The sequence below is a fragment of the Pithys albifrons genome, chromosome 2 (assembly GCF_047495875.1).
Source record: "Pithys albifrons albifrons isolate INPA30051 chromosome 2, PitAlb_v1, whole genome shotgun sequence".
Lineage (NCBI taxonomy): Eukaryota > Metazoa > Chordata > Aves > Passeriformes > Thamnophilidae > Pithys > Pithys albifrons.
Genome location: NC_092459.1, coordinates 96,224,751 through 96,247,289, shown reverse-complemented (window position 1 = coordinate 96,247,289; position 22,539 = coordinate 96,224,751). Strand labels below are relative to the sequence as shown.

At 36.2% G+C, this 22,539-nt stretch overlaps 1 protein-coding gene across 1 annotated transcript in view; it reads left to right on the top strand.

Moving 5' to 3' along the window:
* Positions 1–22,539, top strand: part of USH2A (usherin) — a 387,863-nt gene that overhangs the window by 29,368 nt on the left and 335,956 nt on the right. Inside the window, exons 3-10 of the mRNA XM_071578650.1 lie at positions 3,050–3,185; positions 4,345–4,408; positions 6,752–7,046; positions 8,293–8,477; positions 11,559–11,780; positions 13,088–13,181; positions 18,351–18,546; positions 19,323–19,453. Of these exons, the coding sequence (XP_071434751.1) occupies positions 3,050–3,185; positions 4,345–4,408; positions 6,752–7,046; positions 8,293–8,477; positions 11,559–11,780; positions 13,088–13,181; positions 18,351–18,546; positions 19,323–19,453 (1,323 nt within the window). The remainder of the gene's footprint in view (positions 1–3,049; positions 3,186–4,344; positions 4,409–6,751; positions 7,047–8,292; positions 8,478–11,558; positions 11,781–13,087; positions 13,182–18,350; positions 18,547–19,322; positions 19,454–22,539) is intronic.

Sequence of the window (22,539 nt, the reverse complement as noted above, 5' to 3'; positions counted from 1 at the left end):
TTTCAAGAAGCTGATGGGGGTGAGTGCGCCCATTTCTGAATTCCCCTTACAAATGTTTTACAGTGGAAACAGGAAAGCGGAAACATGCTTCATATCTGACTAAAAATAAAGGTACTCTTAAACTTGTAAAAGGCAACATTTTTATTTGAATGATATGACAGAGCTGCCACAGGAGTGTTACCTGCTATAAAGAAAGCTTAAGAATTATTACCTTTATTAGACCAGTGACACTGAGCTTTAGCCATACATTTCTAACTTCTGTCCCTCTACAGAGACAATTTTCTTTTCTTAAATAAACTGTCATGCTAGTGTTAATATATTGTTGGCTCCCTCATACTCTGAGAATACTGCTGATATAAAACATGTATATGTTAGATTGGTAATAGTATCTTTAGTGTAGCTGACTAGAACAAATGTGTTTCCCTCATGGCTGTGCTAATGTGATAAAGGAAAATTGGCTGTTCATCAGCTTTTGGCTGGGTAAAGACAGTAGAGATGGAACCACATTCTTTTTTATGCATTAATACCACTGAGAACTTTTCACTAGTTATATTTCATGTGCGGGCATGTTGTGCAAAGATGTTGTAAAACATGAGATAATGCTACAAATAACAAAGTAGAAAAGCCTGTATCTTTTATGATGATAACAGTCAAACACCAAATGACAGTAACAGGCTGTAAAAAATGTGATGCAGAAAAAAAATGCAATGTAACCACCATATATACGTATACTTAGGCTCTTGCAAATAGGGCATCAGATGTTTAGAGGGCTTTGAATTAAAATTAAATAAAAAACTGTTGTATTTAGGTCATTGATGTGTCAACACAAAAGATAATTTAAAATGGAGAAATGCATTTTGAGCGCTGAAACTCATATGCAATAACTTTTTGAACAAATCTCCAGGCTTAGTAATTATGATAATAGCCTTCAAATTTCCATCAGTGGAAGGGCAATAAATATTCCTGTCTAAATTTGGGAAGTATTGACTGAATTTGGAAATGGCAATAAAGCTCAGCATGCATGTGTATGTTTGAAAGTGCAGTTTAAGGAGGAAAAATCCTTCTGTACAATTTTCTGTGAAGTCTTAAAAAAAAATCCAAACAAAGCCCTCCATCTTATTTCATGTTTTCTTTCTTAAAATGCTGATAGACTCATGTTGCCCAAGGCACTGATGCTGATCATCTGAGCTCAGATTTATAGATAATTGTGTCCGTTTATCTTGGTCTGAAATTTGAAAGACTTTATTGCAGAATGGTATTGTGAGTGCTTATATGGTTTTCAAGCTGGTATCTTGTTAACTGGTAAATAAGTTCTGTCTTTCCTCTATGCAACAAATTATTTTTGCTTGTAAACCTTCTATGTCCTCATATAGATTTTGTTCTTATAGAAACAATTATTCCAGGTTTATTTTGTTTTGATTAGCATGACTATCAAGATAGACTAAAGCACTCTATTTTTATTTGGACTTGATAGATATGATGCACCAGGCATCCATATCTGCAAAATTGAAGTAATGCTCTCTAAATTGTCAGCATGAAATGGTGTTTCAGATTCTGAAAGCTACCAAGTTCTCATGCAAATAAAGGTTTATGCAAGTTAAATATTACTAAAAATCAACTAATTTCATTTTTGCTAATAAATCGCTTTCTGAAATAGAAGTTTTGGATAAGTTCAACTTAGTTTCTATAATCAGTTTCATTAATGGGAAGCTGACTATAGCCATGATACCTATGGTTTTCATTTTCTGTGGGCCTGTGTTTTTTAAATGAGAGCATTGAATTTCATAAAATGTAAGGCTGAAAGACACTCCCATATTATTAAATTCTTCCTAATTTTAGGCAACCTAAACATGAGGATTTTTAATGCAAAAAAAATAGTACTTTGTAAAAACTTGGAATCTTGTGACTTTGTGGAGCTGGGAGAATGCCATAAAGGATTTCTATGAATGTTAGCTCAGATTTAAAATGAATTGGCAGGGAAGGGAACACTTGCAGAAAACAGTACCCTGGGGTGTTGGCTGAGTGCATATTCCTTGCCAAGGGTTCCCTTGATGTAAGGGAATTACCCACTGGGTGTAAAGCAGATGTAGGCAGTTCCAGTACTGTTCCCTTCAGCCCTTGTAGAAAGAAACATGCTGGGGTTAGGGAGGTGTTTTAGAGGGGTGTTAGAGGCCGGGCTGAAGCATGCTGTGTTTGGTTATCCTGAGCATGGTATACAGCCCCTTGAGGCCTGTTTGAACTGATGTGGATGAGAAGAGCTGTGACAGCTCTAACATGTGCCCATGGCCTGAAGTGGGGATGTAGCTGTAACCAGCCTTGTACCTTGCGAAACAGACCCACCCTTCTCCTTTTCCTCTCTTCCTTCTCCCTGCCAGATCCCTGCACTGGAGTTTCTTCGTTAATGTAACTACTGGAGCACAAGCCCTATGGGGAGAGGCTGAGGGAGCTGGGGTTGTTTAGCCTGGAGAAAAGGAGGCTCAGAGGTGACCTCATCACTGTCTATAACTACCTGAAGGGAAGTTATAGCCAGGTGGCAGCTGGTCTCTTCTCCCAGGCACTCAGCAATAGGACAAGGGGGCATGGGTTTAAGCTCTGCCAGGGGAAATTTAAGTTGGATATCAGAAAAAAATTCTTTCCAGAGAGAGTAATCAGGCATTGGAATGGCCTGCCCAGAGAGGTGGTGGATTCACTATCCCTAGAGATTTTTAAACACAGATTGGACGTGGCACTGGGTGCCATGATCTAGTAAATGAACTAGAGTTGGACCAAGGGTTGGACTCGATGATCTCGGAGGTCTTTTCCAACCCAATCGATTCTATGATTCTATGATTCTACTGTGGAAATGTTATACTCTGTGCATCTGAGTGGTGATCTATTAACTGGATGGACAGAAAAGAGGTAACTGCTTTCAGTAGGCACTGAAAATAAAGACGCACAGCAAATAGGTTGAAGTAATGTTATCAGTTAATCAGTGTTAGACTCAACAAGTAGAGAAATCAAAGTGATTGCATAATAAAGCATGTGTTTGCCCTTTACATTGATTCTTTAGGTGCATCACAGCCGAATTAGTTTCTTCTTAAATGGCTGGGAAGATGACAACACACCTTTTGATTCAAGGATTCTTATGGGAACAGTTGCAGATACTGATGCTGACAGTACTCTACAAATTGGACAAAGCTTCACAGGTGAATATTGTAGTATTTTAGCAGAATGCACTGGAATATTCAAAATAAAATATGCATGATGTGGTTAAAAGAAGTATGTGAGTAATTTTAAGTTATCTATATGCTAAGAAGTGACAGCTCCTCCAGAAGAAAATTCCTATTGTACAATTAGTGTCCTCAAAAGATTGGCTGAAAGACAGAAGTTTGGTAGATGATCCTGTAGGATCATAATTTATTCTATGTGTTCTGCATATCGATAGGTTTTTCTGCCTTCTCTAAAACATGTATGCAAAGTGACATGTTCCATTAATTTATGATCATAGATTTCTGAGTAAATATATGGAACTATTTCAGAATGGAATTGTGCATGCCACCGGACTACGCTCCTCTCTGTGCAGAGTCAGGAACAGAGCTGAAGATTTCTGGCTGTTCATGTGGTTCAGCTGTATCAACACTCACAAAAACCACTAGCAGAATGAACAGCATAGTCAGGCCTAATAGCTTTACTCATCATCTCCATCTAGAATTTTATGTGTATTACAGTATGACAATCATAGCAGAACAGTGGGGGATGTTTTGTTGCTTTTTCCAAATTCTTGGCTGTGCAGGTCTAAGAAGACTGTCTATTGTTCTTCAGGAACATGCACAATTTGAAGCTAACTCCTCAATATGGCTATATGTCACTTAGAACAACTACCGTGTGCTTAGGCAAGAAAATATTCTGTGCCTCAGTTCTTAAAGCTTGGATTTGTGTTTTCTTGTCATTTGGATTCTGAATACTGGATAACTAATAATTGTGTAAAAGAAAGGAATATTTTAAAATGCTTTTTGTCTTTATTGTATAAATTGATAGGTACAGTTGTACCTACTGTATCTCTTCTCTAATTAGAGGTGGCACATGGACTGGCTCATTACTTCTGTCTAATGAGCCGATCCCTGTGCCACCTCTCTAATCAGAAAAGAGATAGGTACAAAATGTTCTTATAAAGTTATTATAAATCATTCTTTTTTATAAAAAAAATTAAGTCACTGCCCTCTCTAGTTTTGTCCAGGTCCAAGATGGCTTCATTCAGGAGGGGTAATTGGGCAAGAGAGGTGTCTGAGTGCTGAATTAAAGGTGCTCTTGTGCAGTGCAAAGCTGCCCTCTGCTCGATCAATTATTTATAGTATATTTTCTTAGGTTTAGAGCAATTTGTTGGAAGAATGCAAGATTTTCGATTTTACCCAGTGGCACTTACAAACAGGTAAAGAACTTTTATTTTGTAAAAGAGTAAGAGTGTGGCAAGAAGAAAGTGTAAATAACAATATGCTTATTTCCCAAAGTATAGTGCTTTTCAGATGGTTCCTTTAGATAATTGCTTATGATGATGTAGTTTCCGGAACCTCATTTCAAAGATTCCCTTTAACCTAAAAAATCTTCAGTTAAAATAAATTCAACAACTTAATGTGTTTTGCTTTTGGACTGTTACTTAAGTAGGCTTAATATATGTAGTGGTATGTGTAGTATATATGTGGTGAAACACAACACTCAGTAATAAATATGGGCTTTCCTTCTTATTGTTGTCCTTGTTACAGCCTGACTTAGTATGTTTTCTGCAGAGAGTAGATCCAGTTGCTAGATTTCAATGCTTATAAACTGTTTAGGTGTTATCTACTCATCATAATTCTGATATAATAGTGTGTGCTGATAAACTTAGTCCTGGTGGATAAGACTTGCTAAGCTTTTTTAGAGCTCCATGTAAACTGTAGGGCAAGGAAGGGAGCATAGCAGACTAGTCCAGTTTAGATCACTCAGATACCCGGGATCCAAATGGAGAGGACATGCACTGCAAGTGATGAGCATGCTGCCTGTGTGACTGCAATCTTGACTCCCTGTGCTTAGCTGTTTCTTTCCTCTGGTTTCAGATTCCCTGTAGTATTGGATGTCCATGTCGGGTATTCTTGGTGCTCTCACCACCCTCCCTGCACACCCTCACCCTGAGGTGCCATTGTCTTAACTGTTCCTTGCTTTCTGTATTAGATTGTCACCATAAGCTGCCAATGACTTTCCTAGCTCAGCCCACAGAGCCCTGGGCAATTGCTTTGACTTCCTCTGTTCCTGAGGCCAAATTACAGTTGCCAGTGCAATTTCTGTTGCCCTCCAGCCTCCCTTCCTAGCATGTTACAAAGAAATGTTACCTTTGTTATCCAGCTCATGCTGGATTAATCTAGTCAATTCAAGCTGGCCAGAAGTAGTCAGGTCCTATTTGTCTGCATGGTGCTTCTGGGTAGGCTGCACGCAATGACACTCGTGACTGCAGACCTTAAGGCTACTTAATGATGGTCTTTCAATAAGATGTAAAGCAGTTTCCTGGGAGCTCAGCTGTCTGCAGGACATTATGATGAACTGAGCTCCTGTGAATTGAAAGTATTAATGTGAGTCTGAATTCCAAGTTTTATGAAAGTCTTGTTGGTTGTATTTTTCAGAGCAATGCATGTCAAATTCTTTAAACTGCAATTTAGGTCAGTGAAATTAACAAAGTCTAACAATTGAAAAATAAGGTATTTTAAGGAATGTTGTGGCCTAGTGATGTCTTTGTAGATTTGGTTTTAAATCCACAAATAACTTGGTCCAGAATAGAAAGTCTTGCCTGTGTACCAATTAATTTAAAGCTATGGCTGTGTAAAAGGCCCTGTAACATTGGGTTCTGTGGAATTTGTAGTGGCAGCTAGCAAATATTTATTTGATTAATAAGTAAACAGAGATTGTGTTCTTACTGGTGAAATAGAACAAGGTGAAAAGTAAAAGGTTTTTAAAATAAGAATTCGGTATCTTCTAGGCTTATGAAATCTTTTACACACAGATGAACAGATAAAGACCTGCCCATGTCATGCATGTATATTTATGCTTGCCTGCCTACCTACCTACCTATGTTATCTATTTCAGTTGCTGATATCAGGGGAAACTGAAGTGACTCAGTAATTTGACATGACTATGTTGATCACACACTGGGGCAGCTAAAAAGTGGGCATTTGTATTAAAATTAGTTAAAAGTGAAAATATTCCTGTCCACGGGTTTCGAAGGTGCAATGTGATGCTGTTCAAGGTGGTCTTTTTGGAGAATTTGAGTGCAAACATTCAGCTTTTCTGTGATTGCAGGCACTATGTTGGTGCTATGGTATCCTTAAAAATAGTGTCCAGACCACTGATTGGATTCAGACATGATGCTGCAATAAAATGTTAAGAGTTTTTCTCCTTGAATATGTGGATGGATTCATCCTCTCTAGATTTAGGCACCCCAACAAGGAACTAGTTTCTCTCAGTGCCATGTGTCTGAGGAAGTCTGTACATGTGGAGCAATGAAAGCAGCTCTGCAGTGCCTCTTTACTGATGCTTTCTGAACGTGCCTACTTATCATTGATAACATAGAGACCCTGTAGGGCCTTGATTCCTAGCTGATTGCCCCATTTTTATGAGCTGAAACCAGGCCTTTAGTGCTTCTACTATATCTAAACTGAATTTTGTTTAATTTATGAGCCTAGAAGAACAAAGTGGCACTTGTCCTTTTTTATCATGTATGTAATAAAATTTCTATATGCTGTGACAGAGATATTTTGGAAGTATTCTCTGGAAAATTCCCTCATCTTCATACCCAGTCTGAGTGCCGCTGTCCTGGCAGTCATCCCCGAGTACACCCATTGGTACAGAGGTACTGCATCCCCAACGGTGTGGACGATACCACTAATGACAGAGTGCTGAGGTTGGATGCAGAAGCCCATCCTCTGGATTATATCAATGATGATGACATTGGGACCACCTGGATTTCATCGGTGTTTGCTAATACTGCAGGTCTGGATCGTGGTGTTTCAATCACAATAGATTTACAAAATGGACAGTATCAGGTAATGGGAAGGTTACATTTGCTATTTATTAAATAAGAACTAAGAAAGGATTTTTGTAGATGTTTCATTACAATTTCCAGGAAATTCAAACCACATGCTTTAAAATGTTATCCTCAGAGGACCAGGAAGAAAGCTTCCTTTGCAGGTGTGTAACAGTGCAAAAGGCAACACAATGCATTATGGTTCTTGTCATTCTCTTTTGACGTGCGTGTTTTAGCAAGCAGTAATCTAGAAGAGAGACATCAGAGTGGATATCCTGTGGGAAGACACCAGTATTTAAGAGCTGATTGCTGTCTTTTAACTCCACTTTTCTAATTTTCAACTTCAGTTTTAATTTCTATTGAAGCTTATGGTGCTTGTTTCAATACCTTCAAGTAGAAAACTGAGTGCAGACAAATGAAATTGAACATGTTGAAAGCACACTGGTGTATCAGAGGGGATTTCTGTTTTTTAGATCTTTTGGAGACAGTAGTTTAGCCTCCCAAAGAATATGGAAGGAGAAAACAGTAGGCAGGCCTGGTGACTGAAGAGGAGTGTCAGGATGTCTTGGAATGAGAGACACTGGTAGGGGGCCTGCATTCACAGTAGAGAATTCAACAGATTTCTGTGTATTCTTGATATCCTAGTATTTATTTTTATTTTTTTTTCATTAATGGTGAGAAGGCAAAAATATGATGAGGGGTTTTGACTACATACATAATATTAGTCCTTTAGTTTAAAGCAATTTCAAATACATGTGAAGTTCTAGGATTCTTCTTATTTAATACACACATTTCTGCATAAAAAGTATGCTGAGGGAAGAGGTCTTTAAAACACCACAGGTGTTTGATAAGGTTCTGAGATAAACAGGGAGACTTTTTTTTAAAACAAGAAAGAATTGCCTGTTATTAGTCAACTCATCAAATATTTGTCAACATAAAGTTATAAACTAAATTTTTATGAAAATAATATTATGGTAACAAATCATGGACTTTGTTGTACATTTTCAAATGGTCTTAGAGAAAAAGTAGAGTTCTAATGGAAGAGATCAGTATTTGCATAATAGTGTCTGAGAGTTCAAAGAGCTTATTTAACAAAAAAGGTAATCTTTGGTTTTAATTGGGAATATATGGGCTGAAATAAAGCTGCTTCTGTCTATGAGTGGTAAAGCAGACTGTATAGTCACATAGGAAAAAAAAGTTTATATTCTCATTGTTTTACAACTTAGCCATTAATATCAGTTCATAAATTTGTTATCTTCTTGTAGGTATTCTATATTATACTGCAGTTCTTTAGCCCACACCCTGAAGCAATAAGAATAGAAAGAAAAAAAAGAGATGATCTAAAATGGGAAGACTGGCAGTATTTTGCTAGAAATTGCAGCATTTTTGGAATGGAGAACAATGGATCTCTGGAAAAACCAGACTCTGTCAACTGTCTCCAGCTTCATAGGTATGACTGGGTATTATCTACATAATACAGATGCTTTGAACAGGTAACATCCTGACACAATTCATTTCTATGTCCCAATAAGAGAGAATCTTCTAATTTGGTATACTTATTTATGATGGACTATTGAATATATAAAAGATCCTAAATCTGACCTTTCAATTGAAGCTTTCCAAAAAGTCTTCCATCATTTTTATAAGATTTTAGTCATTTGAGATGTGACACAATTGATTTCTTGGTTATTTTTGAGCTAGAATTTTGAAATTTTACATTGTTTTTGTTTTGAAGGGCTGTTGTCAGTAGAATTACAGAACATTGAGGTGATAAGTGGAGGAAGGTACTGACATAAAAGATTGTTTTAAAATGTCCAGTGGGTGTGAAAGTCTGCCTTTTGATCTCTGAGAATTCAACTTGGTCTGAAGCTTATAAAAGAGGCCAAATATAAGTACAAAAGCCAATCATTCAGCCTTATTAGTAGTCATGCAAAACATGTAAGAAATGTCTTGAAAATGATGTCTTGAAGCTTTCTAATCTTTCTAAGCAAGAGCCAATATAAAACTGTCCAGAAGGGGATAAGGAGGATCATTAGCTTTTAGAAATATGTTGTGTGCCCTTCTGCTGACAATAAGCATGTGCCAATTTAAAGCTATATAATATAAAATATACATTTTATAAATATAGTGCATAACATATTTAATAGTTAGTTACTATGTTATTATTTCACACACATTTATGCGTGTATGTACGCAAACGTTTATATAGTTGAATCTGTACCACTATATATTCAAATGCACTATCTCTTGCTTGAATTCAGATGCCAGTGAGTATTAGGCTTGTTTAGAATTTAGCTGGAAATCAGTAAGAAAGTACATTACCTGGTGCTGTAGGCATTTTGCTTTTTTTTCTTGCTTCACTTTTGCAACTTTTCTAAGACTTTTCAAGTGTCAGCATCTTTGTCTGTTCTCCAGGAGTTCAGTATTCTGAGGAGAGGAGCATAAGGTCATTTGAGTTACACCACTTTTCAGCAGAGGAATCTGAGCTTTATTGCTGGTCCTTGGAAAAGGGAAATATCCTAAGTAAGCCACATGTTTCTGGATAAATAACCCAAATGAGAAGTAATGCCACTTTCAGTCTAGAAATAGATATTTGTGTATTTTCTGACAAGAATTGAGGAGTTAAATATGAACTATTTCCATAATTTTTTTGTAAGCAGCACTGTTTCTCCTTTTCAATTTTTTAAAACATAAATGATGATAGGAAGTGATACGAATGAATGATTTTTGGGTACAACTGATGTACAGAACACTTGTTTAAAGGATATACCCTGTAATGGTGAGTATTCTGTGTGCTCAAAAAGGAGTTACTGTTGAAACAATGCTCCAAATTTGTGTCAGCAGTGTAACAGAGTTTCCTTTATGGGAGGATTTTATGGTAAACCCAAACTTGTTTCTCTCTCTTTGTCTCACAGCCACATACTTTTAGCCGCCTAGACATGTCCAAATTATCTGTCCAGGATTTAGACACCTGTGTGCTTGTACCTGGTGGCCTAGGCAGGATCCCTGGGTTTACATGGGAGGCAAATGACCTTGGCTTTGAAATCCTTAGCGTGACTTCAGGGTTCTTGTTTTGGTGGCCACGTACTACTGAACGGACTCTTTTGTGTCCTTTAGGAAATGGAAGTCATTAAGGTTTTTGTTTCTCCATCCTGTACCATCTATCTAAGGAGTTGCTCACTGTCCTTCATCCCCCTGTCAGAGGCTTGAATCTTTACTTAGTCTGAATGTTGGCTGACCTTTATTTTAGGATCTCCTTTGTTTATCTGGTTTCTTGAGAAATGCATGTAGATACCCTAAAATTTCGGTGACCTGCTTATCTAGTTGCTGTCAGGCTTACAGTCTTTCTGCTGCTCCTTCTGGTGCTTCCACACCAAGATGGTGTTGTTCATCTGCCATTTGTACCTGTCTAAATATTTCCATTGCAGTTCTATGTGCCATGGAAGAGACGTATTCTATTTAGTTTTCTGCAGAGGCAAAGAGAAGACAGTATCACCCAGAGTAACAAACAGATATATTCCACTGAGATTTTTGTGAAGACTGACCTGGTTTGGGTCACATTAAATTCAAAGATTCTTCATGAAGACTGAGAAGTATGACTCAGCAGACCTCATCTAACTAGAAATCTCATCTTTCAAAAGCTCTAAGATATTTTGAAGTGACATTTTTCAAATATTGTATGTCAGGTGCCAGGTGATAACGTGGGTTACCTATTTTTAATGAGCCCATGTAGATGTGCAAATAAGCAGGCGTTCTCTCTTGCAGAGGCAAGTTCTAGTCATAGCTAAAGACTCCGCCTAGTCCCTAGAATAACAGGACATATGATTCATACCAAATTGTCCAAATGTGAAGTTATATATATACTTGTTTACTTAGCCTTTGCTTGAGTTCTCTTGACTGTCCTTTTCCTTCCTGGGCTTAAATGTATAGTTTTACTCTCAATCCTTCTACATTCCATTAAATTCTCTGGCACTTGACTTGCTGGAAAGTGGCATGTGTTTCTAACTCTGCTCACTCATCGAATGAGATTATATGGTCCAGTGACTCTGGAATTCAAAATATGATAATTGTTTCTGTGTGGTTTTTATATATGTTTAGAAGGTATCTAACTAACAATTTGGGTCTGTTAATTATTATATTAGTCATCAGAATGATTTCTTTATGTGGTTCAAACCTAGTTCATGTTTCTCAAAGACGGTGTGTTAAACTTTTTAAAAACTTAGTGCAGATGACACTATATCAGTCACACTTCATTCATATTTGGAAGTTGCCTGCTAGGAGCTTTACTTATAATTGGAAACTTAGGGTCTGAAGAAGACTGTGGTAGTTTGGGGCAAAACAGACATACAGAGGACATTTTCCCTTGAATTCTGGTGACTGGTAATCCATTGACATATGAATTTTTACCCAGAAAGCACAAAAACCCTATGTACAGTTGAGACCCTCTCTGAGAAACAGGATATTAGGAGACAGAAATCTATAAAATACGTGATATTTTGGTTTTAATTTGCCTTCCTCTCAATTTTAACAGCTTTACACCGTATTCTCGTGGTAATCTAACTTTTAGTGTTCTTACTCCGGAACCAAATCATCGACCTGGTTACAATGATTTTTATAATACTCCATCTCTTCAAGAATTTGTAAAAGCTACACAAGTGAGGATTCATCTCCGTGGCCAGTATCATACCGATGAACCTTGGGTAAATTTTAGGCACAGGTACTATGGAGTTAATGAAGTTACAGTCAGTGGAAGGTAAGTGTTATGTGACTCTTCCCACACCCAGGAGTGCCTCTGAGTATTCCAGCTGAGCAAAGCATATAAAGATCTGCCCAAAATTTAGTCAGTTTGCTTTGCTTTTACATTTATTAATGAGAAAGGAATTTGATCTGAAGCAGTGTATCAAGTTTAAAATTATTGGTGTACTGTTTTTTTTTTTTTAAAACAGCTCACATGTTATTTTACAATTAATTAGACTTATTACACAAATCTATCAAAAGCAGTACTTTCCTTGGAATTACCAATGCCTCTAAGCAAAGTCTTATAATTGAAATGATAGCTTGTGCTTTACTTCAGTAACTCTTCCAAGTTGTAGATTCCCAGACATGACAATTTTAACAGTCTTAATGCAAAGCTCATTCTTTGTTTTAGCTGGAGTTTTCCTTTCAAAATCAGGCAGCTGTCAGTAAAAATGTTGCATTATCTGTGACAGACAACTTTATTGCATATGATATGTGCTATCTTGTGAAAGGACTAATTATGTCCTGCAAGTAATGTGCAAATTTGGCAATGAAACAGTTTCCAAAAAGCATATGGTGCATATTTTTGTTCAGAAATATTATTCTTGAAATTATTTTAGTAGTTCTCATTTTGAGGGCAAGACACTCATTAGAGGTCATGTTTACCTTAAAATTTTCTACATTACTAATATATTTTGCTTATTGATTTAAATGTATTATGATAATGTGTTTATTAAAATAGCTATATCTTGGTGACATTCTAACAGTAAAATAATTTCCACTGTAGTTTGCAAAGCTATGCCATGTCTCCAGAAGCGCAGCCCTTCAGGTAGAGTGGTGTGGTTATTGATTGTTAACAAGACTCTATACTGATTTTATTTTAATAAGAAATGGACATTTTAACTGACATAAAATGTGTTAAATTGCAAAATTATACCCAATATGGTTAAGGTTTCTTGAAAGAATAGAGCCGTGCTGTAAGGCTTAATATTGATGAATAATTATAATCGATTTAATGAAATTTCACATATTAATGTTGCATACTGAGAAACAATTTTCATAACATATTATATAAGGCAAGAGTAGCTCTACTACATGCTGGGTTTTATTTTCTTGGAAAGCAATTGTTAATGTTTAAAATGATGTTGAGTGAAGTAGTCTTTTGTAGGTTACTGCACTTAGGAAGATTCCTTTGGTGACATTTATTTGTACTTTAAAATGAACCAGACTGTGTAATACACAAAATTGACTTTGTGACCGTGTTGTTGTTGGACAGATATGTTTTCATGTTTTAATTTTTTTCACTACCTTTTATTCTTTCAGGTGTAATTGCCATGGCCATGCTGAAAACTGTGACGCAGCTACAAATCCATATAGGTGCCTATGCGTCAAGGAAAGCTATACAGAAGGAAATAATGTTAGTCTCTCATCTTTTGTCTGTCTATGTCACCTGTGAGCAGCCTCAAAATTGGGATTTTAGTCCTGGGAAAGAGTATGTGTATGTGTGTTAGTCTAGTCCTCTCTTTTATAAGGAAACTTTCTGTAGCGGATTTGTATTAATTAAGGAAACAAAATCTTCCTCCCCCACCCCAAGCCATTTCCATCAGAGACCATTAAGAGTGTTGTGTTCAGTGATTTGATTTCTTGTTAGAGGATTAGGCCACTTTCAAACATTAGGTACAAACCTGAGATTAGACTGTGAGCATCTAATAATGATTCTGTCTCTGTCTGCTGTAGCAAGTAGCAAATGTCCTGTAGAGTGAAGGTACTGTATGGTGGTCTTAGTCTGGTCCTGTGGACTCCAGACCCATTCAGTAGTTGGAATGCAGTAGGCACAGCCCTGGAGTTCAGTTTTTAATTTAGTTTCATTTGAAAGGGAACAGTTCAAGTGGTCCATGATGCAAACCAAAGCACATTACATGGAAAATAATTTTCCTGGGTTTTTTTTAAATAGTTTTATAATGGGGTTGATTATTATAAGTCATATAACTCTAGATAAATATGTAGAGGAGAGCTTAAGAATAACAGTACCGGTTTGCACTTATTTCATGCAGCCTTTGGTTTTCTTGGGAGATGTTCAAATACAACCTAGCAAAACCAGACTCGTGATGTGTGAGTAAAGAAAACTTGCTCAAAGTAAAGATTCTGTCTCTAGATTAATTATTTATCTCAAAAGAGAGAGAGAAAAAAGAAAAGTAGTTGAGGTTAACAAAGAATGAGCTACACCAAGAGAATGAATCCCACAATTAGATTTCCATTGTGTGTACATGTTGTATTCCTTGCTACATTTGTGCCTTTTTGAAACAGCCTTTCTAAAATTTAAGAAGGAGTTATGGGCAATGGCAATAGCAAAGGGGAGACTAATCTGCCATCAAAAAAACCCAAGCTGTCAATGCTTGCTGAAAGAGATCAGAGTGTTAACTTGAGACCATTTGGTATAACTCTTATGGTCATGTGAAAGATCTTTGTAAAATTTCATAGGGGATCTAAGTTTTCTCATTTTTGAAGCAGAAGATCTTCAGTCTAAATGGAACTTGAACAGAAATTCCAAGTTTTTAGGTGGGTCAAATTAGAAAAAAAAATTCAAACTGACAGTGTCCCTTTAATTAGAACACACATAGTGAAATGTTCCTTTGTAAGGATTAATTATAAATATTTAATAACATCTGGAAGTTCACGAAGCACTCTTGCAAGACTTATGCTACCTTGTGAAAACAAACCAAATACATTTTAATGATGTATCTGCCTTATCAGATATTTTCTGCCAATGTTAATGGGTTGTTCTGCTGAGTGTCACATTTTTGATTTGGCATATATGCATTGGAACTATAATTGAAGTGTATTAAATGTATTAATTCAGAGTACAATAAGGATGTTGTTTAATTATTTTTCTCATTCCTTAATAACCATGTCAGTATCTATTAAATATGAAATAAAATAGAAGTAGTAATAAAATAGAATTAATATTTGGAAATACATCACTAACTAATTTGAATTTTATCAAAGATTTACATGGAATGAAAGCAGCTGAAAGGTTTTGATTTTTTGGTGTGTAAGGCAAGGACTTAAAAGCAAAACAAAAATCCGTCCTGATTTTTGACTATCATTGGCAGTAATAAAAGTCCTTCTTATAGACTTACACCTGTTTCTCAGGCTCCCACCCCATTGAATTATGAATTTTTTTAATCTATATAGTTTTTAAGTCAAGTCAGCAATTGATGAAGGAAGTTTCTAAATAGAACATTTTGAGTAGGGAGAAAGAAAATGTTTTTGATAAGAAATGTCACTATCAGGAGATAGTCTTTTTGAACTTCTGTCCTGTTCTATCAGTGAGTGAGTCACCACAGCTGAGGGGGTCTATGAAGGTTTTGGGGTTTGGGGTGGGTTTTTGCAGTATCTCAGACCAGATATCAGAGATCCTTGTAAAGTTTTTAACATACGGCAGAGTTTGTCCTTGTCACATTTACACTTAATACAGTTAAAATGACCATCTCGAATTTATCTGGCGTATACATCTGGCTAGCTGTTGTGGAGCAAAGCAATAGCAGAAATGAAAAAAATTATGTCATTAATTACAAATACAAATCAGTTTAGCTATTTGCATCACTTGCAAACTTTCTGTGATGTCACATGAAAAGCTGGAAACAACCCATGTAAAAACAAGACAGTCAAGCAAGGTCAGCCTTATCTTACAACCTCAGAGCCTTCTTTATATGGAACTTATTAGAAAACTGTAATGGCAAAATATACAGGAATAATTGTATAAATAATAGTATAAATTAGAATTAAAAATAAATAAAACAATTCTGATAAATGCTTCAGAGGATATGAATGGAAGTGAGAGTGACTGGATACAGTAAAGGCTTCAGGTGTTCAGAGTTTTACATCAAATAATTAATGGTCTTAAACATCTGTGGTTTGAAAACTGCATATGGCATTGTTGATTTTCCAAGGATTGAATAAATAAGGTTTTTCATGTTGCAGAAGAATCTATGTAAACCAGAATGAAAGGTCAATTTGTATCATATTATATGTTGGAATGAATGATACGTAGTGCCTGAGGAGCTATAAATATTAACTCCATTAAGTGGTCACTCAATAAAAAAGACTTCTAGCTTACAGAAGGAAGCAAGCATGCAAAAGTTTACACATTTTGATACATGGAGTGTTAGGATAGAACCCCTTAAGACACTCCTAATTTCTGTTCTTCATCTTCCTTAGTCACTTGGAGTCATTAAAAGTGTTCTAGCTTTCCTCTTCCCCCCTCTCCCACAGTGAAACCTGGCTTTTAAGTTTAAAAAGCTCTTTGGTCTTTGGAGGGCTCACAAGAGACAGATGTAGTACAAATCTCTGATAGCACATGGTCTTGATAGTCAAATGCTGTAATGAGGGTGCTGATGAAAGCCATGAGGAAATTAAGATGACTGTCTTCAGAGCAAGGCAAACTATGCTGGAATAGGTACTACCTAGAAGCCATGTACATCTTCAGACTACCGACAGTGAAAGGTCAACATTGGAGATTTGGAAGCTCAATGCAATTCTTAATAAAGGTGTGACGAACAGCAGGGTGAAATGGGAGCCCAGTGCACATTTTTATTGCATACAGGTGTGAGAATTGCTAGAAAAACAATTAAAAGGAGGTTGTAGACAGGTGGGAATCATTCTCTTCTCCGAAGTAACAAGCAATGGAAGACAAGAGGAAACAACCTCAAGTTGTGCCAGTGGAGGTTTAGATTGGATAAAAGGAAAAATTTCTTCATCAAAAGAGTTGTCAGTAAATGGAACAGGTTACCTAGGGAAAATGATGGAGTGACTAACCATGGAAATGTTTAAAAATGTGAAGAAGTAGCACTCAGGGACGTTGTTTATTGGTGGACCTGGTAGTGTTGGGTTAATAGTTAAACTTGATGATCTGAAAGGTCTTGTCCAACCTTAATGATTTTGTGATTCTTAAAAGTTTTGTCGAAGTTCTAAAAGTTACAGAATAAGAGACACAGTAGTTCAAAGAGGCTCTGTGCTATGGAATCAAATGTCTTCTTTGTCTCTCTTACTCTTTAGTGCTTGTGTGTCCTTTAACAATAGGTGCAAGCACAGGTGTGTGGAACTGATCTAAGATTAAATCTGAAATGAAATGATGAATGCTTTCAGCTGCTGTGTGGCTGGCCATGCACAAATGGAAACTCAGGGCTGGCATGTTCAGCAATTCCTGAAGTTTTCCTTTTGAGGAGGATGCTTTTCCATAAACATGCTGAGAGGAGGAAGCTGCCTGAGTTGGATGGCCTGGCTTGTTTCTTTTTTGTGCTTCCCAAGTTGCCGTGCCTGATTGCATCCTTCTTTGTGTTGTTGGTGCTGTGTAAAGCTGATTTTCCTCAACTGAGAGAGAAAGGGAGAGGGAAGATGGCTGTGAATGAGGGAAGGATTTGAAGAAATTTTAGCTTTATAACTTATATAACAGTAATGGTCTAGGTGTTACCCTTAGTGTACTTAAACTGAGCTAATTGCAATTACCCAGCGATTGTTCTGATAAACAAAGGCCAGAGCTCAAGATCTCAAGGGAAAACCTGCTAATTTTCATTTTGAAAATTCCTTTTTCTCTCACTGTGATGATCTTGTGGTTTTTTGTTTTGTTTTTAACAGATGGCAAAAGGGGGCAGTGGCTATAGCTTTCTTACTGCTTACTGTTAGTTTCATTTATTAAAACAAAATCTTAGCAGTTAAGTTCTTGTTCTTTCATTTTCTCTCCCAAATGACTTTTGTCACGAGTTGTGACTGGTCTGCAGTTTTTAAATTATCTTAAGCTTATAGTTTTTAATTCATTTTCTAATTTTCCACACAGTTGATGCTTTCGCAGCATCAGCTGTGAGTGAAACAGTTTAGAAACTTCAACAGTTTCCCAACTGTTAGCATATAGGTGATATAGATATGGCGGCCTAGATACAATAGTGCTTGGAATAATAGCCATGGAGGAAGATAAGCACACTTCTGGAACTGAAGGAAGAAGTTGCCCAGAGAGGAAAGTAGTTTCCCGAATACTTTACAGAAGCAACTTACTTTGAATCATTTAAATTCCTTCTGAAAGATGGAAGTTATAATTGCAATGTTTGGGGTTTTTTTGTTTCACTCAAAGGTCAAATGGTGACAGTACGAAGTACAAGTACTACCATGTTAGAAACTCCAGTAATGTTGTTTAAAATGCATCTAAATGGGTGCATTAGGTGAATATACCTTCTGCGCCTCCAACACAGCAGGCACCATTTCGCATCCTTAGAAGTTTGCGTAAATCTGAATCTCAGGATGTTACCCTGTGTTGAGTATCTAAATACTTTAAATTTTATTCTTCTGCCCACCTTCCTTGATTTAATTCTGTTAAATTAACTTAAAAAGACTATACTAAGAGTTAAAACGTTGGGTTTGTTATTTTCTTATATGCTTTCTCAGTTTTTGTCTAAAACCAATACCAATTAGTATTTCAGTGGGGTAAAACACAGAACAAAACATGATTATAAAGAGTATAAAAGTATTCTTGAGATAAGGAAACACTGATTTCTAAGGAGTAGTGTTTTCTTTCATGTATCATTTCTTTCAGTGTGATCGCTGCTTGCCGTTATACAATGACAAGCCTTTCCATCCAGGTGACCAAGTCCACGCGTATAATTGCAAACCCTGTCAGTGTTACAGCCATGCCCTAAGCTGCCACTATGACTTAGCAATGGATCCTTTTCCTCAGGAGCACTACAGAGGAGGTGGTGGGGTGTGTGATAACTGTCAGCACAACACAGCTGGTAAGCCATGCCAGAGAGTGCCCTGTTTGTTTTACAGTCACTTTTTGACTAAGTTTTTTGTCAGCTGAAATTAGTGATGACTGACAGTCCAATAAATTCTCATTTTTAAACTATTCAAATAGTGCGGTAGTAACAGTTGTGTCAATTCTTAAGCCACAGGAAAATAATGCTAAAATTTGATCCAATCTTGTATAAAAGCTTTTTGAAAAATATATTCTAATAAAGAATTAAAACATTGGTTTCAAAGCTGTTTCTGTTACATGTGCTAGAGCATTTAAATCCAGAATATCATCTTTCCAATTGGACCAGTTTAACAGACATCTTAAAACTGTTGTCAGATTTCACTCTAATCTTTTTTTCTTGCTTATTGAGTCAAGGTCTGTATTCAATGTAGGTAGTGTATTTGGATACTTTTTAAAGCAGTTTTCTTCTATTTCAGTTTTCTTGGCTTTTTCTAGTAAAGGGCAAAAAAGAAAGTTTCAGGTTCAAAGATAATTTTTCAGAAAAAAATGTATAGGCATTTGCATGGCACAGCTTTTATATAAGTGTGGTATTATATAACAGATGGAAGTTTAATGGAGTAAAACATAGTTTGTAACAGGTTCATTGTTTCATATGCTCTGGATCACTAAATTGGCAGGTAGAGATGAAAGGTGCATTAAAATGGACGTCCTGAAAATTATAGAATTCCCTCAAAGGAATAGTCTTTAATTTTGAATTATACTGCTAATTTTAATGAATTGGAAGCCATAATGCATAACCTTTCTTTCGTGCAGGAAGGAACTGTGAGCTGTGCAAGGATTTCCATTACAGACAAGCAGATGCAGATCTTTCAGCCGCTGATGTTTGCAAACCCTGTGACTGTTATGCAACAGGCACCAAAAATAAGAGCCTCCTGTGTGATAATGTAAGTAGCCTCAATACAGAAAAAAGAAAAAAACATTTTAGTCAGCTGGATAGACAGCTGTAAGATTTTAAAAAATGCATTTAGATGGTAACTCATTTATACAAAAATGCTTAAGTTCAGCCTTTTCAAAATGATAACTGACTTATGTCAGACATTGAAGTTGAGAAAATAGAGAGAGCAATATGAGATGTATTGCTGAAGAGTTACTCATCTAGATCAGCAACAGAAATAAAGATGCTGTATGAATAGTAGTTTTATGATGGTAACAGGTACCTGGGCACTCAGTAATGTTAAAACATCTAGATTTTGAGTATTTTTGAAGGTCTTTATATTGTCTTAAAGTTACTAACAGGTTTTGAAAATTCAGACTAAATTGAACTAAAATTAAGCTACTGTTCTCTGTAACAAGACAAGGATTGATCTCCTGTTTAATTTATAAAGTCCATTAAAGAAAAAAAGGTGCTGAAAAGAGAACACCATTTGAAGCCCAATGGACGTCATTGACATGCAAGATGTCTACCCTGATAATAAATCTATCAAAACATGCATGTTGGAAAAAAAGCAGGAAAATGGATTAAAATCTTGAATATATATTAATGATACATTGTAGCTCATTTTCTATTCACATATGTCCTGTTCATTGCCAAAATCTAAATATTGTTAGGAATGGGGAAGAAATATTTCTTTGAAATGTATTTTAAAGTTAGAATTTATTCTACTGGTAATTGAGATAGAACTTCTTCAGCTTGTTGCCACTCTTCCCATATCTTCATTCTTCAAGAACTTTATTCATAAAGCAACCTCTAGGTTTATTCATAGTATGTCTCTTGTCACTGCATTTTATTTAACAGTGAACTCTTGTGGATCTTGTTGTATTTTTATCCTCAGTTCTGTGGTGATACAGATACACTCCCAGTTGGACTCAGTGCACCTTCACATTGGTGCATATTCTGAGTGACATGCAAATTTAGCACAATGTGTTTTTTAAAATAACCCCTTGTAGTACAAATAAAAATTATTTTAACATTTTCAATCTTCTGAAGGTTCTGCTCTTTGCCAGCAACACAGAAATGGGGAAAAAGAAAAAAACAGCTTGCAAAACACAGATATCATGTTAGGACTATTTTTGAAGATACAAGAAGAATGAAAGCAAATGTTGATTTATGTATCCATGGTTTGTGGTGAAATTTTAACCTAAATCAACTTTAGATGTGATTAGTAATCAGAGGAAGAGTAGTTTACAGAAATCACTGCTTTCTAGTGAAATATACAAGAATGTTGATGAAGATTGACTATGAAAGTATGAACAGGGAGATAAAATGGGAAAAATGGGGAAGACTAGTGCTCAGTAAAGCATCAATTGCTGCAGTAGAAGCAGAGCAGGGAGAAATGATTGAGAGGCATTACAGAATAGATTAATGAGGCTGAGGACTAAAGGCTGAAATGAATTACATGAAATAGGAAGGCATCAATGAAGGAAGTGCTTCCAAATTTGACCTGTGGAAGATGGAATCATGAGGAATAAGGACCCTACTCATGAAAGTTAATTGTCACATCACATTGCTAATTTTCAAGGAAATTTGCCAAAAATGGAGCAGAATACATTTTTACTGCATAACTCACCACTTTCTTCAGATCATCAACATTTTTTTCTTTTTGCAAAGTGTCTCTTATGTCACAAAGTTCCAAGAACTACAGAGTTCCAAAATTAATCCATTGAATCACAAATGAATCTATTGAATCAAGCAGAAAGAATATTTACTCATCAAATACAGTATTATTTATGTAGATAGTTTACAAGATGGTTAGAAGAACTTACTGTAGCATGGTTACTACTCCCATGTCAGGCTTTTGGACTGATCATGAAAACTTTATGCCTGTTTTGTTCACCTCTTACACTTTGCCCTTGGTGAGGAACGCATGAGCATTTCTCCCTTGTGTAGTTTCTCAGTTCTCCTTCATCTGAAGATCATGTGCACTTACAGATCAGTGTGTGACTTCATTTGTATTTTCAAGTGCAAACTAACATGTTAAAAACTTCAAAATTGTAACTTTATGACTTATAGTAACAAGTGGGATTTTAGAAGAGTGGTGTAGCAGCACATCCATGAGCAGTTCTTTGGGTGTTTTTGCAGAGAGAGATCTTCCTTTGAGAATAGTGAGTACAACAGTCGTCCTGGTAGTACAACTACAGCCTGATAAGTTGTCCATTTCTTTGCTAGTTATTGACATTCAGTCAGTGTAGAAAAGATGGTTGCATCCTGTTTCTGAATGTGTGTCACGAAACATTTAAAAAATCAGAAAGTCGAGATAAACTATTTGAGGTGCTTGTGTTTTATGAGAGTGAAAGAAGAATTGGCTGCCTTCTTCCCTTCTCCCTAACCATTCACACATGAGAAAATTCTGCCAGAATACTGCTGATGTGATTGTTCTTGCTCTGTATGGAGAGCTGGAGATTATTTTCTTCTGGCCTTTATACTCATTTTCCTGTGCTGCTTTTTACCCAGACTGCTCTACAAACACTTACATATTCAATCAGGCATGGTAGTTTGGAGTCCTTTCAGGATTTTAGTATAATAAGCCATACATAAAGGTCGGGGAAAAGCATTCTTTTCCTAAACATCTGGTTTTAGGCAAACCCGGAAGTGCTGCTGTTACTTTTACCTTTGGAAGTAGCATTCTGGTTTCAGTGAATTTAGGCATCTTTCTTTACTTATTTTTTGATGATTTAAAAAAAATTACTACTAATATCCAAATAAATATGTATCATGTGCTTACTGCTGTGAGGAAGCTGTATTTTGTGGCAGAGACTATTGCAAAGACTTAATTGCCTTCTGTCAAGGTGGCAACAGTATTGTCTCAACTTGCAAGAAAACTCCAAGGCAAGAAAAGGAACAAAATGTTAGTTATTGTTTTCTCTGAAGAGTCAAATGAAAGCAGGTTAAAGTGCTACCGAGTAAGTTTCTGAACAGGCTTCAGATTTTGCCTTTTTGTATGCTCCCTAAATATTTCTTTTTTGAATTTCATGTTTTTTTCACTAAGAATTTGAATGGTTCACTTAATTCTATCTTATATATAGTAGAAAA